Source organism: Vombatus ursinus, unplaced genomic scaffold (assembly GCF_900497805.2).
Source record: "Vombatus ursinus unplaced genomic scaffold, bare-nosed wombat genome assembly UNPS02014807.1, whole genome shotgun sequence".
Lineage (NCBI taxonomy): Eukaryota > Metazoa > Chordata > Mammalia > Diprotodontia > Vombatidae > Vombatus > Vombatus ursinus.
Window position 1 is genome coordinate 41,313,699 of NW_020954585.1, and position 16,845 is coordinate 41,330,543.

The window sequence follows — 16,845 nt, forward strand, 5'->3', positions numbered from 1 at the left end:
GATGAGCAAATTTAGAGACATCTCTACTCCAAATGGACATATGGACTATTCGTGCCTGATTTGTGGTAGAACCCTCCAAACTCATGTTGGTCTGATCAGCCACAATCAGACGTACTGTACCTTGACCCCAACATAGTAATGTCATTTTTATCCTTTTCGAGTACGAAGGACAACAACCAACCAATATGTACCTAGAAAAGTAAGTGAAGAGTTTCAAATCTGTGTCATATCCTCTGCAGCAGATTTTAGTGTGTAAGGTATAATTATTTTATTGATTTGTTTTTAAAAAATAATTTATTGTTATCATTTGTTTTTATAAGACCTACATTTTCTAGTACGTCCCTCCTTCTTTATGTACAATGTCCAAGAAAAAGCACTTGTTATAGGAACTATCAAGAAAATTCAGAGACGGTTTACCTTTGGGTCTGATTATCTCATGCACAGAAAGTGGATGTGCAGGGGAATGTAGTGGAAGTAGATAGGAAAGAGAGAGAGAGAGAGACAGAGAGTGAGAGAGAAAGAATGCATGTCATGGCATCACCTCCCTGATGTCATGGTCCCCTTTGAGAGGGAAGGATAAACAACTCCTACCTCTGCAAAGAAGTTGGGGATGGATATTTGGGGGTTGGAGGAAGCATGATTTCTCCTACCGGTTCTTAAGAACAAAGCTTGTAAGGCTGTGAAATAGGATAATTATTTTCACTTCAATTTTTTTCAAATGTCTCTGATAAGCCCTGAAATTTCATTAAATGTTTTTTTATTGCCTCTAGACACACACTAAACCCAACTCTACCACTTGTGTCTCCAAGGAGTGCCTGTCAGGCATCCCTTCTGTTTAGCTGCAACTTCTTTTTGTTATCTGATTTCATTGATAGTTAGATTGTCAAGATCAATTTGGCTTATTTCCTTCAATAGCAGGTCCCCGTGGTCACTGGACAGAGAACTCACATTTAGAAGAAATGGTGTCCACTGTTAATTAGCTTCCCTGTTCTTAACTAGCTTGATCCATGGAAAGTAGGCATCATCTTCTACCAAGACTGTAATCACAGGTTTCCCGGCATGATAAGACCTACCAGAACCTGTGCTCAGCTGTCATAACGTTCAAGGGGGTCACCTCCACTCTACAAGGCTGCATCAGAGTAAGAGTTTGTGGAGGAAATCTTTATGTATAACATCAAAAAAAACCAACCAAACAAACAAACAAAAAACCAATGGGCAGCTAGGTGGCGCTAGGATAGAGCACTGGCCCTGAAGTCAGGAAGACCTGAGTTCAAATTCTGCCTCAGACACATAACACTCACTAGCTGTGTGACTCTGGGCAAGTCACTTAACCCCAATTGCCTCACAAAAAAAAAAACAAAACACTTATCATAGGAACCATCAAGAAAACTCACAGAAGGTCTACCATTGGGCCTGATTGTGTCACACACAGAAAGTGCGTGTGGAGAGGGTTGTAGTGGAGATAAATAGGAAAGAGGTTCCCAGAGTGATTCTATTTGCATGCTTTTTGCCTGCTAAAGCATTGAACTATTATGAAAATGAATGAGAGATTGAATTGCAAAAGCTTGAGTGTGGTTAGTGTTGCTGTGGTTATTATTTTACAGCATCTCTCTCTCTTTCCTCATTTCTTTCTTTCCTTCATCCTACTCCCCCCCAAAAAAAACCTTTTTGTCCCTAAAGAACCAAGAAAATAGCAACCTTGGATGGCTATTTGAAAGGGATAGACTCCTAGGACACAGTTGTTTGTGTTGGAGCGAGCGCATGATGGCACAAGGATCCCAGACCTGTTTATTTTTCTTATAGGTCTATGGCAAACTAGTATGGTTATATAGCCTCTAAAATTGAATGTTTACAGATTACCCTTTGCCTCCCTTAGATTCCCATCATCCAGGTTACATTACCCTTTTGCCTTCTGCCTTTATTCCTGCAATCTTATCCCTGGAGTGAATCTATCTCTGCTTCTGTACTCACAAATCAGGGGGCTGCAGCTGTCCACGATTCACTGAACGCATTTTAGAGAGACTTTTTGTTCTCCTGGCTATATGGTTTTTTAACAGTAGCACATCTCCTGCTGATACTGAATGAAACCTGCCAAAAACTGTCTTTTATAGATAGAAATGATTCTGAACTAGTTGCCAGGAGCCCAGGATAGAAATGATCAAAGTTTTATTTGTCATCTGATTTTGGTCCAGAGAGGATTGTGCTACAGGTGCCTATCTATTCATTCTGCATGTAGTAGTAGATGTTCAGTTGAAATATCAGATCTACTCATAGTTCCTTTGCTCAGATATTTGTTGTTGTTCAGTCGTTTCAGTTGTGTCCAACTCTTAGTGACCCCATTTGGGGTCTTCTTGGCAAAGACACTGAAGTGGTTTGCATTTCCTTCTCCAGCTCATTTTACTGATCAGAAAACTAAGGCAAAAAGGGTGAAGTGATTTGCCCAGGATCACGCAGCTAGTAAGTGTCTGAGACCCGACTTGAAGTCACGAAGATGAGTCTTCCTTGACTCCAGGCCTGGCACTCTATCCACTGCACCACCTTTGCTCAGGCATGCTTTCTGTTATTCTTCTGCCAAAGGTTTAGCTTGATAGTACTCTTTTTCTAACGTCCTGCATCCATGGAAAGAAATCCCAGAAGAAACCATCTCCTGGAAGCAATTTCCCTTTCATTTGGGCTTTGTTTCCCCTTCCTCACCTTTCTAACTTCATGAAGATATTGATACACTGATCTATGTATGGTCTCTACCAATCAATCCCCTCAGCTGTTGTTAATTAGACACCTTATGCTAAGAAGTAGGTTAATTCCTTTTTCCTTCTTACTCTTTAGTAATCTCCATAGACCAATTCTTTTTTTTTTCTCTTTTTTCCCTTTAGCACTGCAGTGATAACACTCACCCCTGTCAGTCAGATATGAACATTGAAGGGGCTTGGAAGAGAGGTTACACTGGAAGAGATGTTGTGGTCACTATCTTGGATGATGGCATCGAAAGGACTCATCCAGATTTGGTGAAGAACTACGTGAGTGTTTTCTGTGCCTTTCCTGTGGATCCATCTGGAGTAATGGGCTCTGATTGCTGGGAAGTGGGAAGGCTACTAAAAAATACATGAGCCAGATGTGCCAGATGTTCCAGTGGGTTTTATATCTTTCCTTTCCTTGGTGAAATCATTATCCATGATGAAGGCCGCATAACCTGAGGGAATAGGCACAGGGAGATCTGGGGTGGGGAGGTGGAGGGGGGAGATGAATTGTTTGTTTGCTTTTATTTTGTTTATTTTCCTTGGCTCAACCTTGGTCACCATACCTCCACCATCACCATCACCATCACTACTCAGTAGACAGGAAGTTTGAGATAATAGATTAAGTGCCAAACTTGGGGTCTGGAACAAATGGAGTTAATCAGTGATTAATTCGTTGATAATTACTTGTTGACTAACAATCATTGATTCAGAGAATCTTATGTACCATGTACTTGGCTAGGTGTTTGGGATACCAAAAAGAGGAGAAAAAGAGAAGAGAAAAAGAAATAGCTCCTCCTTTCAAAGAACTAACATTCTATCAGGGGAGAAAATATGAAATAAATTAATATCTACTACAATGTATATATGTGTATATATCCATACATGTATCCTGTCTTAGATATTAATTGTATGAAAAATCACTAATCTCCCTGACTCCATTTCTTCTTTCTTAAAATGGATATAACAGTCTACAAAACAAAACAAACTCAATGGGTTTTTGTGAAGATCAAATTTTATCTATCTATCTATATCGTTTCATTCTTTATAAGTGCTATAAATTCCATCTGTCGTCATCATCACTATTCAACATCTAATGATATTAGGTGAGTTCACTCTGATGAACTTATTAATTATTAGAATGAAAAGCAAATCTTTGCAACTTCATCATGCCTAATAATTGTACTTAAATGTTATTATATATGCAAACATATATACTCTATCTATAGCTTTATCTTATTCTATCTATCTATCCTCACAGAGTATTTTGAATGTGAGGTTGAAGTCACCTACTGGAGATACAACCTAGAACCTTCAAGAGCTGAACTGGGGAGATAGACCAATATTAGCTAGCTAGTTAGAAATAAATAGCCCAGATATTACGTGTGTGTGTGTGTGTGTGTGTGTGTGTGTGTGTGTAAAACAGCCCACACATATTTTTTGTTCATTACATACAATATATATTTGTTGGGCTACAATATTTAACATAATAATGAAAATAATATATAATATAATATGCATTATAACCCAGATATATATTATAGCCCAGATATTAAATTACATATTTTCTGTATATCTTCTTAAGATATATATATATATAATATTACATATACTATTGGAGTATGCATATAACATATAACATTATATATATAACTAGAGTATATATAATATGATATCTGGGACATTTCCCCAATTCATCTTTCAAAGGTTATAGATTGAGTCTCCAATGGATGACTTCTACTCTAGATTCAAGATGCTTTTTGGGTCTGCTTAAAAACTACAGCTCATTATCTTCATCAACAGACTTAGCTTTAATAGTTAGACATTGACGACAATTAACTTAAAACACAGACATTGACTAATACAACTTTGTAATAACAATAGTACCAAAAAGTTTCCTGTAACCCTAGGGCAAACTCTTCCACAAATGTATAGTCAATGGAAAAAGGAGGCACAAACTTGGAATATACTGGTATGGAAGCACACATGGCTGAAGCATTTCTGTTATTATAAGGCCTAGGTGAACCTTTCTCTTCCTATTGTGTCCTCACACAGCTCTACCCTGTTCAAAGTATTTTCTGTGCAGGTTCCTCAGTGGGACTCCTGAGGCCTACTCCCTCTGGGTACAGTGCAGTTTCACTGCAAGATGTCATGGCTGATGGAATATTGGGAAAAGGGAAAGAATTCCTTTAATCTCCTACTCCCTTCTCGGAGAGGAGCAAGGAGAAAGGCTAAGAGTGATTTCCTCTTAAGAGTTGGCTTATTCCTCTGCAGTTGGCTCTCTTCTCTGCTGCCAAGAGTCACACCCTTCAGAGCCATAGCCTACTTCCATCAACTGCTTAGCAATTGTGTCTAGATTTTTTTTTAAAGGACCACCAAAGATATGTTCAACTTTTTGGACATAGTGGTCAGACTTGTTAGTTGCCCTGTAATTGCATGAAGTTTGAAGATTTCTTCTTTGTTTATAAAGGGGTAATAAAATTGCCCTCTAATTTCATCAAACTTGACTGATTTCTTTCTTTTTTATCTAAACCTAATGCAGTATTTTTGTTGTTGTTGTTGTTGCCTATTCCCTTATATTCTGTGATTTCATCCACTGGGCTGAGGGGAATAGAGGGGGATTAGTTGATTATGAGTCATCTGATCAACTCCCTCTACTACAAACACACATATGTGTACACACATGAATATATATGCAGACATACACAAATACATATGGATTTATCCAGAGTTGTGATTTCATCAGTAGGGAGACTCTCTCTATGAATACACAACAATATTAATGTTGTAAAAATAGAAATATAGAATGTTTTCTCCAAACCCTCACTAATCAAGGACAGACATGTCTTTGCTGTGTATTTTTGAAAATACAAAGTATGCCAGTACCATAATCAGTTCTTCTTTCTATCTCTACCCTATCATCTACTTTCTTTTTTTTAACTTTCTGTTTTCCATCCATTTACTGCCTTGTTCCCAATCCTATGATTCGAGTACCTGTTTTAATTCCTATTACAGCTGAGGTATGACCCATTTAAGCAACTAGAATAGATTATTGGGTACAGTTTCTCAAATGCAATAATTTCTCTGAGCATGCATAACTAGATTTCTCTCAGTTGTTGTTTTTAACAACTCAGAAACTAAGTTTTCAGATAATGTCTGTGATTTTTAAATTACCTAATGCAATCCAGCTCAGAAACTTGACCATTCTAATGCTTTCTCTCAACATTATCAGAATAACCATTCAATTAGGCCAGTTCTGCCAAATAATCAGCTCACTAAAAAAACAAAGATCAGTTAAAATGGTCATTTGATGTCATGTAGACAAAAATAAAACTTAGATGTTTGATTTTTAATTAAGAACCAAGTAAACTGATATCCATTTATACAGCCTAAGTGAATCCAAAGTAATATAAGCATTGTTTTCTTTTTTCTCATTACTTTGTACATGTGGATTCTTAATAAAAAGATCATCTTTATGCCCTATTTCCATGTAGGGTATTTTCATTTTAGTCTGTGATCATCATGTGTTTTTCATGCACCTGAATGGACAAGATCCTCAACTCCACCACTCCACATTCCACATTTGCCTTCAACATCCCACTCTAAAGTATGAGAGCTATGGTTTGAAAGAGAAAAGAGCATTTAGAAGAGGATTGTCTTCATTTTGTTTTTTTTTCCCATCCCTAACTAAAGGTACTCTTTATGGGGTCAGAGGAATGGAAGAAGCTATGTTAGTATAAATTAATTAGACATGATAACTTCCTAGCTCTTTCCTTGAGGGCAGGATTACTTCTAGCTTTGGCTTAGTTTTTCTGTTATCATTTCTCTGTGTAGATGTAAGTGTAAGCTGTGATGATACATTGGTAATCCAGAGTTCAAAAGATCATGTAATCTCAGAGTCGGAAGGAATAACAGAGGCCATGTAGTCCTAACTGTACCTGAAAAAGAGTCTCTTCTACAACGTGCTTGACACCTGGCTGTCCATGTTTGAAATCTCCTGGGGAAGGGGGAGCTCACTAGCTCCCAAGGCAGCCCATTCCACTTTGGGCTGGCTCTACTGGGGTGTTTTCCCTTATACCAAGTCTTTATCTGCCTTTCTACAACTTAATCCCATTGTTCCTAGTCATACCCTCTGAGGTCTGATCTCTTATCCTCTTCTTGAAACCAGAGAGAATAGTCATGACCAGTCTCCAAGGAACATGGTAAAATTAATCAGCTGATTTCTTTGAGGAAGAAAGGGACAGAAAATCGTCTAGTTCAGGCCCCTCCAGACATACTTATTCCATTCTCCATCTTTTTAAACAAGAACACATTTAGTACAACCCGTTCATGTTATAGGTAAGGAAACCGAGACCAAGAGATTCAAAGGTACCCTCAGTCTAGATACCTTCAGGAAAGTGCTTTTCAGCTGGGCAGGTAATTAAAAATAGAGTCAGGACATGAAACCTTTTCCCCTAGGAGTGTTTCTTATCTCCAGACAAGAGTTTATTCCATCTCTATCTTGTTGCCTCATTTGGACAAGGTCATATATCACAGAATCACAGACCTAGAGCTGAAAGGGGCCTTAGAAAGGGGCCACCCATATCATTTTACAGATGAAAAAATGGAAGCCCAGAGAAAAAGAAGTGACTTGTCCAAGGTCTTGTGACTCCAAGTTCATCACTCTTCACGCTATACCACTTTGACTCCCAACTGACCTTATCTCAATCTTACTAATCTGGTCAATATCTTTAATTTGTCCCTCTTTTTTTTCCCTCTGAGAGGAACCCTTAGAACAATGTAAATTACTTGTAGTTCTGTAATCATTGGAAGTGATGACTTTGAACATTGAAGACATGAAAAGGACTTGCCATGTCAACAGGTCACTTGTTGCAACATTAATTAATTAAGTGGATAGGAGTGGGTGTGTGAGCTAGAAATTACTTTTAGTAGGAAGAGCCTTGGGTGATAGCAGAAACAATAAATTACAACAACAACAAAAAAAAAGTTGTATTTTCACCATTTTATTTTTTAAATAGTATTTTTTTCCAATTACATGTAAAGATAATTTTTAACATTCATTTTTTAAAAAAAATTTTGAGTTTCAAATTTTTCTCTTTCTTTTTCCTGCCCCCTCCCTAAAATAGTAAGCATGTTTATATGGGTTATATATGTACAGTCAGGTAAAATATAATTCCATATTATTTGTGTTATCACCATTTTAAAGTAGAAATATTTATAATATATAGGAAAGTTTAAAATAACTTTTATAAATGTTGAGTGGTAATCTTTAGTGATGGAAATTTGAATTATTCTAAAGTCCAGGTGTCCATATTTCACTAGATTTAGAACATATTCTTGGTCATTTAAAAAAATTCAAATTTGTTTTTACCTTACTTATGCAGTATGTCACCAATAATATTACCTTATTAATTTAGACTAATGGACAGGGTAAGAGGGGTGAGGGTAAAGATGACATGAATTTGTGATGTCTAAATTACAAGCTTTTTACGATTAAATTTTTTTTAATCAGTGAAAATCCATCTTCTCTCCTTCCCATTGAGAAAGAAAGAAAACGAACCCCCTGTTACAAAAATGTATAGTTAAGCAAAAAAAAAAATGCCCACAGTTTCCATGTCCACCTATGCATGTATGTGGATGTGTGTATATAATGTACATGTGAGTCTGTATGTACATATGTGTCTCATTTTACACTGTCTGTCATCTCTCTGTCAGGAGGTGGGTAACATATTTCATGAGTACTCAGTATTTGTGATTGGTCATTCTATTGATGAGAGTTCTCAAGTCTTTTAAAGTTATTTGTCTTTACAATATTATTGTTATTGTATAAATTATTCTCTTGGTTCTGCTCACTTCACTCTGCATCAGCTCCTACAAATCTTCCCAAGTTTCTCTGAAATAATCTCCTCCATCATTTCTTACAGCACTGTCATGTTCCATCACATTCATATACCATAAATTGCTTAGCCCATTCTCTAATTGATGAGCACCTCCTCAATTTCTCATTCTTTGCCACAACAAAAAGAGCTGCTATTATAAATGATTTCAAAATGAAAATTATTTTCTTACCTTAAAGTATATGAACTTTACTTTTCTTACTTTTAAAGTGTTGTGATATTTGAAACTAGGTTAATAAATTCTGCCAAGTAGTGGTTCTAAGAACACCCAAATTAATGGATATTTATGGGTGATCTGTATTTGGCACATCCTTAATTTGTGATTTTGTAGCCTTTGCAATATGTTGAGTGAATTGCGTGCTTAGTTCAGTTCAACAGACATTTATTAAGCATTTATTGTGTTGGGAGCACTATTGTAGGCCACGGGGGAAATACAAACTTTAGATAAGACAGAGTTCCTGACCTCAGAGAATGAGGTAAGGATGTAGAGAGTTGGAAAACTATCAATAGGAACTTATCTTTGTTTCTTGTTTGACAAGGAAGAAAGACTACATTGAAAAGGTAGGATTTTACCAAGTTGGAAATATTGAAATCTTAGTGACTTGTCAGAAGGAAGCAACTTAGGGGTGTAAAAAAAGGACTTGCTGGTGAGAATGGAATACACAGACAAAGGCAATGGTAAATAACTAAATTTGGGGGTATTGAGATAGGCAAAAGACTAAATTGATTTCTAAGGAGAGGAGAGGCACTGGATTTTTCTAAAAGCCACTTAAAATAGTTAAACAGTTCCAATTTTGTACTTGTTCATGATATCTTTTCTGATTGCCTATATAGGGTTCCTCCTCCCTGTACAAGGGAAAATCAAGAATGCTGATTTGCTGATTCTTACTGAATTAACTACTCTTTCCTAAAACACTCTGTCATCGCTCAACCACGAGAATGTTAGTTATCCTAATTACTCACTTGTAGGATCTTGTTAAAGAATGCATAAACTTCGGCAGTTAATGGATAATTAATGAGCATCCATCTTCTTTTTCTCCCTTTCTCTTCTTTTGGTTATAGGACTCTCAAGCAAGTTTCGATGTGAATGGGAATGATTTTGACCCAATGCCTCGTTACGATGCAAGCAATGAGAACAAGTAAGGCCCGAGTGCAGGGTGACTTGGTGTGTCTGACATTTGCCTGCTTCAAGTAGAACTTTGCCCTTCTGCTCATTATATGGAAAGTATTTTCATGGGGAACTTTTGAAATAAACAATAGCTTATCTTCATCTTAGAGAGGCAGATTGACATAGTTGATAGGGGGCTGGTCTTGGCTTTAGGAAGACCTGGCTTCAAGTCTTGTCTCCAACACCATGATCATGGGCCTTTGGAATGGGTAGAGAGATGCCATAGAATTTCTTAACCTCTTGATATCATATCCAACTCTGTAAGACAGGAGGTCTTAACCTGGGTCCTTGGACCTCCCGGGGTCCAAAGAGGTAGACTTCATTCAGTTTATGAATTTGAATGGGGAAAAAAACACATCTTTATCCCAATATAATTGATTTCACCTATATTTCATTTTATACATTTAAAAGCATTATTCTGAGGAGTCAACAGGTTTCACCAGATTGCCCATGGGGTAGAGTCCATGACACAAAAATATTTACGAACTCCTACTCTAAGACTACTATAAGTTGAAGACAATTCTCTGCTGCCCACTGAGGGAGATTCCACACTGGATATTCTCCAAACCGATTAAATCACAGGTCCATTCCCACTCCTACTCCCCCACCCAACCCAACCCAGCCTTAGAACAATAACAATCAACCCTATATCTTGGTTGACCACTAGGCTTCACATCGTATGCCAATGTGGCCACAATGCAGAGTTACTACATAGCTATGCAGCCCTGAAGAAGACACCAACCCAAACCATAGGATACTTTTACAAGACCCAAAATGACAGTTTGGTGGTTTGGGGAATTAGTAGATTATTTATTGGCCCACTCCTACAGGGCTTACTTATTTTTTAAAGAATTTTTTTTTTCTGTTCTCTTTCTCCTTCTCCCCCCTGTACTATAGCTTTCCCGCAATGTGTTTGATTCATAGGATCATAGATTTAGAGATGGAAGTGACATCAGACATGAGCTAGTTCAATCCTCATTTTACAGATGAAGGACATTCCTGAATCCCAGGGATATTCATGATTTACTCCAGGTCACCCCAGTAGGGTGTGACAGAGGTCCTGCAAAGTCATTGTTCTTTCCTCTGTACTGGAAGGATAATGGGCTGAAGTTATACCTGATATCAGTCACCAGAATACATGAAGTGCCCAAGACTAATGCAAGGTTCTCACACTTAGTCTGCATAAAAACCACAGGACTTTGCTACCCACAGTAGTCTCTGTCCCAGAAACCTTGTTCATTTCCTATGCCTTTCCTCGTTAGCAAAATAATTATACTAAAAGAGAAACAAAAATGAACAATCATTTTGCTGATAATCTTAAGATATTTTTTGTTTTTGTTTAGTTGCTTTGATTTTGGCATTTATTTTTGGCTAATTTTTGTTTAAAATAATACAACAATTAACAAGCGTTTATCAGTTGTCTTTTGTGTGCTAGACACCATGGTAGGCACTGAGAATACAAAAGGAAACAATGAAAGAATGTCTCACTCAAGGAGCTTACATTTTAATCTAACTTGAATTGCACATATTATCGAGGAATCTTCATATTCATTATAACACTTCAGAACAAAGGGTTTTTTTTGGTTTTTTGTTTGTTTTCGGTTTTTATCATTGTAAATTTTTGTATGGGGCTATTACACTCTGCTCTAGGTTTTCTCATTTGGATTTTACCTGTCTATGTCTTGTTTGGGGATGTTGGAAGCAGTAGTTAAAATGGTTTATGCATACTATTTACATCCTTTTAAATATTCAGTCTCATGTAGTGAATATGTAACACTTGTCTTTTCTTTACAGAAAATTTAGCTAGTAGACATGCACTAGTCCAATAACTTTGAATGAAGCCGTATTACTTCAGGACTTGTGTATGTACATATGGTTTATCTTACTTTTCACAGAGACCCACAACAAACTGGTTGTAAGTTGTAAGATTTGTGACATTAGCAGCCAGATGAGTACTACAAATCACGCATCACCAGTAAAAGGGCTAATATGCAAAGTGATAGAAATAGAATTTTCTAGAACTTTCCTGAAGCAACACAAACATGGGCCTAAATGAAGGCTGGTGACCCTGTCGCTTATACACAGAGCCCTGATTGCCTAATTTACAATGCTTTAAGCAGCCACAGGCACACACTTGGATGGAGGTGGGGTGGGAGTGGCAGTACTTTTTAATTGCATGAACTGGTTTATCTGAATCTATTTGAGAAATTCTCTTTGGAGAAAAGTGTGGGGAACTTTCAATAAGTAAGCGAGGTAAGTTTCAATATGGTGGAATGATGCAACAGCCTTATGTTGTTGGTGGTTGCTTGGTAAGAAAAAAAATCTAGAAACATTAACTCAGGGTTTATTAGAAAGGAAAGGGGGAAAAAAAGCATTTATTAAAGGGTCTACTGTGTGTCAGGTGCTATGCTAAGCATTTTACAAATTTTATCTCATTTGATCCTCCCAACAATCCTAGGAGGTAGATGCTATTACTACCCTCATTTTACAGTTGAGGACACTCAGGCAGACAGAGGTTAAGTGACTTGCCCAGGGTCACACAACTAGTAAGTGTCTAAGGTTGGATTTGACCTCAGATCTTCCAAACTCAGTGCTCTAGCCAATGTGCTACCGTGTGTGTGGTGGTGGTGGTGGTGGTGGTGGTTGCTTTTTCAACCTGTGATTTTCTTGGTTTAGGGAATTCCTGGCATGGAAATACTCTCCACAGATGCAGCTGAGCAACTCCTGTATAATTTAGCATATTAGAGATTTGCCAAAGAGCACTGAGAGATTGACTGATTTGTCCTTACAAGTCACAGAGCAAATACGTGTCATTAGCAGGACCTGAACCCTGATCTTAATGACCAGAGAAGTGGGGGGGGGGTTCCAAAGAATATATAGAAAATAGGTCATAGAGTACAGGGACATTGAGGGAAAGAAGTAGGTAGACCCAGATGATCAGTTGTTTTTTGGAGCCTTAGTGCCAGAGTCTATACATTGTTAGTTCTTTAATGTTGACAAATGAAAGGATTAATGATCATTGCTGTGGAAGGGGGTGGCTGACAGATGGCTGCATCTACAATACACACATTGTATTTGAGTTGTGTCTTCAGTTGAATTTTGCAAATAGTCTTTTGAACCTGTGATTTTGCCTCTCACAGTCTTTCCAATGTGTTAGAGCGGAAAAAGCCACCCATTTCCTGTTAACTATATTTCACGACCTGCTTACCTGCCTGCCTGCCCCATTCAACCCCCTCCCACTCCCATCTGTTCAGAAAGATGGTGCCCAGTCTCATGATTGCAATGTGGGCTTGTTTACTGTGGAGTGTAAAGAGTTCTAGCACCAGTGTGCTTGGGCTGGTATACACTGGCAGTGAAATAGAGAACATTTCATTGGTAAGATGCCGCAATAGAATTTCTTTTTCTTTGCTGAGCAGAAGAAGGCAATCAGCTGTGGATGAAGTCATCCTACTTTCCAAGACATCATGTTTTTCTTTCATTCTTAATGATGCTGATTAATCTTATCTCTGCTGAGCCCCAGCTTGATTTCAGACATTTAGATTAAAAACTGCCTCAGCTTTGGGAGTCCACTGAATGAATATAAAATAGTAAGCCTATAGGTATGTTTATTTTCATATCTAACTATTGCTTATTAAACAATTAGGTTTAGATATTTTATAACAAAGAACTAAATATTTGGGTACATTTTTTCCCTTCTTCTTTTTAGGTTTATGGAAATTATTCTATTCAAGTTTAGAATTAGGACTGACTTATTCAGACACAGACAGATGTAACTTCTGCTTTAAGGGACAAGAACTATTAATCAAAATACTTCAGGCATAGATACAAAAGTGTGCTTGTAAAATTTTAACAACCAGCCCTCTATACGCATGACACATTTTGAAGTTTAATATGGATTATTAACATTTTCTTAAGTCTAGACAATCAATGAAACAATGACTTACACCACGACTTAACAGTATTTGCAAATCTCTGAGATGTAACTGCTCACACTGAGAATTTAAGTGGGTTTTTCCCAGCATATACAAGCTGGCTCCAGCCTCCCTTTGAGCACATCACGTGATAAATCATAGATTTAGAGCTGAGAGGGGCACCAGAAGCCATGTAGTACAATCGTCCCATTTTCGAGAGGAGAAAACTGAGATCTAGGGAAGCTCAGTGTCATATCCAAGATCACGTAGGTTGTGTTAACTTTTAAAAAAAAAAGTTGGTATTTTCCTCCTCCTCCTATGTTTATCAACTTCGTATAAGTATCCAGGGTCATCTCTAGTCTTCCTGATCTATATCTCACCACTGGACCCAGATGGCTCCGGAGGAGAGAGTGAGGCTGGTGACTTTGCACAGCCCTCCCTCACTTAAATCCAATTCACTTGCGTGTCATGGCATCACCTCCCTGATGTCATGGTTCTCTTCTAGAGCAAAGGACAAACAACAATGATATAAAATGGTGGTAGCAAAGGATTTTTAACACTTGGCAGGACTAGGAGGGTATCACCCAGCCTATCTGAACTTCTCTTCCCTTTAGTACTCTTCAGTGTACTTAGAATACACTTTCCTAGTTGTAGGCTGGTATAATATAGTGGAAAGATCAATGGAGTTGAAGACAGAGGTTGTTTCTCGATTCTAGTGCTTCCATTTACTACCTTTGTGATGTTAACTCAAAGGATCATAGCTGGAAGGGACTTCACGCCGTCCAGTTGAGTGGAAAGAACATTAGTTCAGGAGTCAGAAGTCCTTTTCTAATGTAGTACCTATGTGACCTTGGACAAGTCCTTTAACCTTCATGTACCTCAGTTTCCTGATCTGTAAACAGAAGGGATTTTATTAGATGGCCTCTAAAGTCATTTCCAACTTGAGATCTCTGATCCTAGGTCACCTAACCTTTCTGTGTCTCAGGTTTTTTATGTGTTAAATGAAGGGATTGGACTGTTGTTCAGTCGTGAACACTCTTCGTGAGCCCATTTGAGATTTTCTTGGCAAAGATACTGGAGTGGTTTGCCATTTTCTCCTCCAGCTCATTTTATAGATGAGGAAACTAACTTGCCCTGGGTCACACAGCAAGGAAGTTGTCTGAGTATGGATTTGAACTCAGGTCTTCCTGACTCCAAGCCTGCCCACTGTATCCACTGCACTACCTAGCTGCCTCAGTTGGTCATCAGACTAAATGATTTCCATGTTTTGTTTCACTTGGATCCCTTACATTCATTCTATGATCCAGCTATGCTGGTCTACATGACATTCCTCAAACATCTCCCATCCTTGAACTGGCTATCTTGCATGCCTGGAATGCTCTGCCCAGTCAACTCCTTCTCTTCCTTCCCCTGGCTTCCTTCAAGAATCAGCTAAAATCCCACCATCTATTGAAGATGCTCCTCTCCTCCCCTCCCCAGCTACTAGTGCCTTCACCTCTGACATCACCTCCTATTTACTCTCTCTAGGAGTTCTGTGCACCTCATTATTTACATGGTATCTCCAGTGTAATAGAACGGTCTGGAATGTATATTCTTTGAGAACAGGGACTCTTTTTGCATTTGTTTATATCTCCAAGTTTTTGAACAGTGTCTGGCACTTAGTAAGTGCTTATTGGCCAAGGGGCTGACTCAAATGCCTTTACCAACTCTAAATCTGTGATCTTGTGTGAACTGGGGAGTGGTCCCTTAAGGGCCAGTGGAATGAGCACAGACACCTTGAAAGTTTTCCAAGGATAGGGCAAACAACCCCCTAAACTTTTATGAAAATAACCCCTTTCATCTAAATGCTTCTATTTACATTGACTCTTTGACGTGAACAAAAGACCTTTCATTTGCAAAAGTTATAAAAATCCCTTTCTCATGGGTTGTGCTAGTTCCTGAATGGTGGCATGTCATGTCAGACTTGAATAATTGATATTGGAGAAAGAGCCTTCTTAGAGGGGACCATAAAGCCCTGCCCTCACATTTAGCAGTTTTCCCACTTACATCAGCCTGCCAAGTAAAGCTGACTGAATTGTTCTTGGTTTAAAATAGAAAATGCCTCCTTGCAAATGAAACAATCTCCTGGCATTTCATACCACAACTTCTATTTCTGATAAATGAATTATTGATGGCTGAGTTAGATCATCCCTTCCCTAGGATGCATCTGATTGAAAGTCCTTGCTTCTCAAAAGTCAAAGCAACATACTGAGTCAGGTATGATACCACGTAGTCATTTGTAGACGTTATATGTGATGGAGGCAGCATCTAATTACTTTCAAAAATAAATCAACCCACAGATTAAAGATTAATTTTCCCAAAAAGAGTGGATTTTTTATCCTATCTTTTGTTTCCATTTCCTGATTCTAGTGTAGTGATACTGGTATTTTAGTCTCCTTTCAAATAATATAATTTTTGGTTTTCAAACTCTAGCCATGTAGAAACTAAAGTCTGAATGAGGGGACTTATGCTTCTGTCCGGCCTTCTTATTCTCTCTATAGCCAACTACAAAAAGTTACATGGAGAAAGTGTTCTGCAGCAAAGCAACTGAATACAGTAAGTGTTTTCTGTCACTTTTATCATCACAAAGGAGCTATTTTAACAATGTTAGAGCCAGACCACACTTAGAACTATCATCCAAATAGATAGAGCTTCATTCCGTGATGCCAAGAATTTAACCAAAAGGGTTTGGATAAATTCAGTCTGCAGTAAAATGGTCTAGCACTGTCAAAGAAAATTCATACTTCACCTTAGGTTGGGTTTCAGAAATCAGTTGTCTACAGTTGCCTGTAATGTTTTTTTTATAATCTCAACATTTGTGAACACAGATGGCTTTGTGGATACTAAACAGACAGTCGTGAAACATAATCTGTCTCTCTTTGTGGGCAAACATGAAAGACTGCATAACATAGGGGACGGTATCCTGGCCTTGGATTTGGGAAAAGCCATGTTCAAATCCTGCCTCTGAAATTTACTAGCTGTGTGACCCTGAACAAATCACCTTTTCTGAGCCTCAGTTTCCTGATCTGTTCAAATGAGGAAATAATACTTGTAATATGAACTAGTACGGAATCTCAGCATTATAATGTATGTAA

The 16,845-nt window shown here is 38.0% G+C and overlaps 1 protein-coding gene across 1 annotated transcript in view; it reads left to right on the plus strand.

Annotated features, from left to right (window-relative positions):
* Positions 1 to 16,845, plus strand: part of PCSK5 (proprotein convertase subtilisin/kexin type 5) — a 608,686-nt gene that overhangs the window by 164,235 nt on the left and 427,606 nt on the right. The window contains 2 exon segments of the mRNA XM_027875021.1: positions 2,874 to 3,017; positions 9,695 to 9,771. Coding sequence (XP_027730822.1) covers positions 2,874 to 3,017; positions 9,695 to 9,771 — 221 coding nt within the window.